Source organism: Candoia aspera, chromosome 18, assembly GCF_035149785.1.
Source record: "Candoia aspera isolate rCanAsp1 chromosome 18, rCanAsp1.hap2, whole genome shotgun sequence".
Taxonomy (NCBI): domain Eukaryota; kingdom Metazoa; phylum Chordata; class Lepidosauria; order Squamata; family Boidae; genus Candoia; species Candoia aspera.
In genome coordinates this window covers 8871080-8877079 of record NC_086170.1, presented here as the reverse complement: position 1 = coordinate 8877079, position 6000 = coordinate 8871080, and the positions used below count along the sequence as shown (strand labels likewise).

Sequence of the window (6000 nt, the reverse complement as noted above, 5' to 3'; positions counted from 1 at the left end):
AGCTCAGTGAATCAGAGGTGCCCGTCCGAGTCGCTTCTGAACATTATCTGGCTGCTGCGGACTTAAAAAAACGCTTCAGCCCCTCTTGCCTAGGCAACAGAGCTGCGCACCTCCATCAAGGTCCTCCTCTGCACTGCGCACCAGCATGCCTCTTCTAGTCCTTACAGTCTAGAACTGTGGGAGAGCTACAGGTAAAAGACCATCTCTGGAGCTCACCGCGGTTCCTCAAACTGGGGAAGCCGGGGAGCAAAGTTGGCACCCAAACTCACCCTTCTGACAGGTACGCACAATTATCCCCAGAGAAAACGAGGAAGGGGCAGCGTGAGAGATGCATCCCCCGATCCACAGGGTGGGCGCGCAACCACAATCCTAGCTGAGCGTTTGCACTTCCCAGAACCGGGGGTCCCGAAACCGTGCAACTAATCGAAGCAAAAATGGGCCCAATTTCAACATGGGAGAGGGGCACCCGTAAGAAGCGAGTCAAAAAAGTCAAGATGGCGGCCACAGCGGCCCAGCGGAAGCCTTGCAGAGGCACCGTGTTGGGAATGGTGCGACTGTGAGGCGTGTGGCATTTTTCTTAAACTGGATGCTGGGAGAACGTCCGCGAGAAGGATTCAGATCTGCACGGGATGAACCAAACCCATCCCTGGGCACCAAGGTGAGTCCTTGTGAACAAGCTTCAGAGAGTGTTTTCTTAATTTCCCAGTCTCCTCTGCTCCTACCAAAACAGACAGCTTTTGCCCGATGCTGGATTGTGCTAAACAAACAGGCGGCGCTCCGAATTTTGCACATCTGTACAGAACGAGTTTTTATACAGTCGGCAACTGTCCACTCAGCCCAAATCAACAGGCTTACTCAATGGGACAAAGGTGCGATTGAGGCCCTGCAGGTGGGAATCGGTGCTCCCCCCTCCGAACTACACCGACAGAACTTCCACATCCCCCCCAGAAACGCCGCGGGTTCGCAGCTTTACCTGCATCGCTGAGCTGAGAAAAAAACCGAGCGGGGGGCACGTCCGTTCTGACCTTGGGAATTACATGCAGTGTCTGCAGATGCTGCGTTAACAATGCGTTAAAAGTCCCCGCTGGTTCCAGGTCCCGGATGTCATTGGCGTGACCCGTGAAGCACCGAGCCAGTTGAAGTCCCGTTGATTTCGATGGGGCTAAGTATTGCGCAGAGGCTGTACCCCCAGTTAAGTCAATGGGAGACGAAGGGGACACTTCTTGGAGAAATATGGGTACCCAGAACCATGTTGCCCTGGATTTGGCTGCTTCCCGGCTCCAACTCCATTGGCATTTTCAGTCAATGGGAGTTGAGGGACCGTCTGCAGTTTCTAGCCTGCCTTCCTCATTTCCTCCATCCATCCAGACTACAGCAGGATCAACCCCCTCCATCCACACCTGGAAGGAAGGCATGAGCCTTCTTCATGTGGGGTTCAAGAGATACCACCAAGGAGGTGGCACTTCACTTCCTCCAGAGATGGGGAACATGGCACGTAGACCAACTTGGTGACCATCGCCAGGTGTGCAAAGGGAGGGGCAGCACGCTCCCCCTCTGGCGATCCAGCCCACAAACTCTTCAAATCTCAGGTCAGAAACTGCAAAAGGAAAATCAAGGTATGACGAGGTGAAAACTCATTCTCCATCAAAATGGCTGTGGGGAGAAGAAGGTCCCTCCTCTTCTGAAGAACATCTAAAGATGATTGGGGTGAACCCAGAGCTGGTGGGGCATGCCTTCCATCTTCAATGCAGATGATGTTATCGATTCTACCCTTGAAGTCCACGGTTGAACCAACATTTAGGGACTCAGGCATTTTTTATCAGGGTGACTTGGGGGCAGCCGGTCAGTGCTCCTGGAGAAATAGAAAACAGAAAGAGGATTTAAGTTCCCTGTCCTAAAGAGACAAAAGCTTAACCCACTGGCTTGGCTGACTCCGGTGGAATTCAATTCCAGAAGCCCTCCAAAGCACCACAAGGAGTGTATTGTCAAAGCAAAGTCAGAAAGAATGTCCAGTGTTGAAGCCTCCATCCACAAGAAAGCAGGCCCAGTCCCTTGACATTTGGCAGAAACAGATTTGCATTACAGGTAGTCCTCGCTTAACAACCACAATTGGGACCAGCATTTTGGTTGCTAAGCAAAGCAGTCATTAAGCAAATCCGACCCAATTTTACAACCTTTTTTGCAGCAGTTGTTAAGCGAATCACCACAAGCATTAAGCGAACCATGTGGTCGTTAAGCGAAACACACAGTTCCTCATTGATTTTGCTTGCCAGAAGCCAGCCAGGAAGATTGAAAATGGCAATCACGTGACCATGGGACGCTGTGACGGTCATAGATGCGAACCAGTCGCCAAGCGCCCAAATCGTGATCACGTGACCGCGAGGACGCTGCGACAGTCCTAAGTGTGAGAACCCGTTGTAAGTCGTTTTTTTCAACACTGTCGTAAGTTCAAGCTCTCACTAAACAAATGGTTGTTAAGTGAGGACTGCCTGTACATACAGCCTGTAAGCTTAATGAATACTTTTTCTAGATTTATGAAATACACTGACTTGTAAACTAACCAAGCATCCTCAGAGCTGCATTTAAAGAAATCTAATAAAGGGTAAATCTAACCTAGCTTAATATTAGCCATGACCACAATGCAGCCATTTTGTGTCTAGGCAAGCCTTCCTGCAGCAGCCATTTTGTGAAGACGCCCACAGCAGATGATTATACTCCAAATAGGTTCACTAAAGCTGCAAAAGTCCACAACTCTGGTCTATGAAAACAAAAAAGGATTTTTTTTTGTTTCAAAGCAGTATCTCATATTTCTATGACCCCTGAGGAGATTAGTTAGAATTCTTGACTGTTTCCAACAGAGCCAACTCCTCAGGATGAACAAAAGCTTTTTAACTTAATTGTTCATTCTCGTTGATGATTCTTTGGCTGCCTTTGTGAATTATTGAATATTGCCTTGATTTTAATGCTGGTTCTGAAGTGCTAAATTGATATCAGATCACTTCTATACGCAGTCTTAATCTAATGCTGCTTTGAAAATTTCTCATTCTATTTTATACTGCTCACAAATCTCTTCTTTTTCTGCTCTTTCCGGGTTGCACTTTTAAATATCTATGAAAACAATTTTTAAAAATCGAGATATGTTTTCATCAAGGTTTCTTTGGTTGGGTCATCACTTAGCAGCCAAAGCTTGAAAGTTCTTCATCTGGACTGGTACCCTCTCCCTCCCAACATCACGCAGTTTATTGGAAAGAAATAAGAATGGTCTTACCTCTTACAGTGATGAGAAATGCAGGGGAGCCTCTTGCGTTCAGCTAAATATCTATGAATAAGAAAGAAGAATCTGACTTGGCCAGATGCTTGGTTCAGGAACTCCCCTTAAAACTTTGGTTCTCTTAAAACACGCAAAGAAACAGAAGGAACCATCTGCAGCCTCAACGTACCTGTCACGTAAGGCCCCAAGGGCATCTGGCTGTAATTTACAATCTCTCCTGGTCCCAGTGTGTGAAAGTTTGGCCCAAAGTTGCTGCTGTAAACTTGGGAGGGTCCAAAAGAGGTCTGGAGAAAAGGAAGAGAGGGGAAATGTCCTTAAAATCGCAACCCACAACATCCCGCAAGTCGTAATATGGGGCAAGATTTAGCGACCGAGCAGCAACTTTACTACAATTCATACAGGGTCAGCAGGACTCAGAATCCAGACGAGATTGGCTCAAAGGGCAGGTATCTGCCCCACGGAGCTTACAATCCAAATTTCAAACTTGGGGGGGGGGCATAAAGCAGAATGAGCTTTAAGTGGGCACCAAAAATGAATAAAGTTGGGCACAGCTGAAGCACAACTGAAGAATCTATGTGGTTAACGGTGAAAGGTGATACCCAGAGGACCGTCAAACCCGCACTCCAACGCATGGACATTTTGCAAAAGCATCACACAAATTGTTGTTTTCCATCTTGCTCATGCATAAGCCCATCCACGGATGACCTCAAAGTTTTAACCAGTGCCATGAAAGATGCACCACCGCAGATAAAACCCGCATTTTTCATGGTGATTTGGTGAATAACTTGAGGGTCTGTTTAATATGGGTAGTTTAAAAAGGTAATACTCTATATACTCATGGATAAGCCCATCTGTAGCCGAGCCTAATTTTGGGGATGTGTTTTGGCACCTAAAATTCTTGACTTACCCGTGAGTATACCCAGTAAGACCTTTTTAGGATTTTGTGAAATCAACCTCATCAAAAATTGCAAAGGATTTCTACCCTTCCTTCCTCTCTTGTTCCACCCCCACTTTTTTAATGGCCAGGCCATCCCAGAAGACGAACGGTTGCTAACGGCCCTTGAACATGTGCAGAGTGCAGGCATTTCCTCCTCCAGTCCATCTCCCGCAGCCAGCCCCAGAAATGACCAAAACGGTTCTGAGGTTTGCGAGAGGACAAGGCAACTCGAAGTCCCCCAGTTCTCCACGCCCCTCCCCAACCTGTTGGACGGTGGGATCGCTTCCCCGGTTGGTCAGCCGGCTTAAGATGCTCCTTTCAGACATCTGCAGACGAGCTGCTACTGGCGGGATGCGGGACAACGTTGAGGGCAACCGAGTCACATCTGCCTTCATGTCACTTAACAGCTCTTCTAGCTGGTTTAGGACTGCAACAGAAAAGTTGTTGGTCGGATCCCAGGGGACGAAATCCTGTTCCCCAAAACTGGGGAAGGGGATCTTTAAGTAAAGGGTACCTCATTCTACATGGCCTTTAAAACTTCAACATTCCTCACTGCTGCTTCTGCAAATTCACAAGCCCCCTGCAACTTCTAGAGCGCAGATAAAACACCCTCTGCAACCCCTTTGATTTCAGCAGAAGATATCCCCGCACTGTTTCAATACCTGTACAACTTAAGAACCAATTATATGACTTTTCTATCGTCAGTACAGGTAGTCCTCGCTTAACGATTGTCCTGCTTAGCGTCCGTTCAAAGTTACAACGGCGCTGAAAAAGTAACTTTACAACCGGTCCTCGCACTTATGATCATTGCAGCATTCTGGGGTCATGTTATCAACTATTTCTGCACTTCACAGCTGGCTGCTGACAAGCAAAGTCAATGGAGAAGCTGGCAGTAAAATCACAACTCGCAGTCATGTGATGTCTTGCTTAATGACCACGGGTGATTCACTTAACGGCCGCAGCAGGAGTGATGTTGTACATCTGGAACGATCACATGATATTTCATTTAACCACCACATTGCTTAGTGACTGAACCGCTGGTCCCAATTGTGGTTGTTAAGCGAGGACTACCTGTATCAGATTCACAGTACAGACGAGACCTACTCAGACAAACAGGGCTGGGTTTACAGACTTAGGAGCAATCTCATTCAAATTCCCACCAAACCAAATTTCTTACTAATGCTATTCCAAAATCTGCCAGCCCATTTTAGAGGCGTTTTCTAAGCTTCGGGAAAGAGGCTTCTGTTTTTCTACTTTCTTCTCTGAGAGCTTGAGAATTTTCCATTTTTTCTCGATGGTGACTTGATGGTTGGAGGAGAGGAATGGAGGCTGAAAAAGGTCCTGGGGGGTGGGGTGGGATATCTTCTCCCCTTGGGGTTACATGAAATATGGGGAGCCAGAGAGGCGGGAAAGTCCCCACAGCCATATCACAGGGCATCCAACGCCCGGATCTTGAACAAAATTAATTTTCACCCAATGGGGAATTTGTTTTCTGAATGGCGATGGTGGGGGGCGGGCACAGGGTTTTGCAACCAGCCTTTCCTTCCCTTTCGGGGAAGGGCCCACCTTTATGGAGCACGGTGTTGGCGGGCTTGTTCCCAGCCAGAGATTCTTTGGAGAGCTGCTGGTGACTTTCGGCAAGGCACTCGACTTCGGCCAGGCGGGCGTTCAAGGCCATGGCGGGGTGACTTGGATCCTGGGTCATGTTGAGGTAAGCCGCTCTACGCAGCTGCTCCTCAATCACCAACGCCTGCTCCAGCAACTGTGACCAAATGAGAGAAAGAGGGGTTCA

The 6000-nt window shown here is 48.0% G+C and overlaps 1 protein-coding gene across 1 annotated transcript in view; it reads right to left on the bottom strand.

The window, feature by feature from the left end:
* Nucleotides 1-300: 300 nt before the first annotated feature.
* The window catches only part of CHD5 (chromodomain helicase DNA binding protein 5), a 42570-nt gene continuing 36870 nt past the window's right edge, over nt 301-6000 (bottom strand). The window contains exons 39-43 of the mRNA XM_063317700.1: nt 5775-5970; nt 4472-4635; nt 3441-3555; nt 3269-3319; nt 301-1852 (exon numbers count right to left, since the gene is read on the bottom strand). Of these exons, the coding sequence (XP_063173770.1) occupies nt 3312-3319; nt 3441-3555; nt 4472-4635; nt 5775-5970 (483 nt within the window). The 3' untranslated portion in view covers nt 301-1852; nt 3269-3311. The remainder of the gene's footprint in view (nt 1853-3268; nt 3320-3440; nt 3556-4471; nt 4636-5774; nt 5971-6000) is intronic.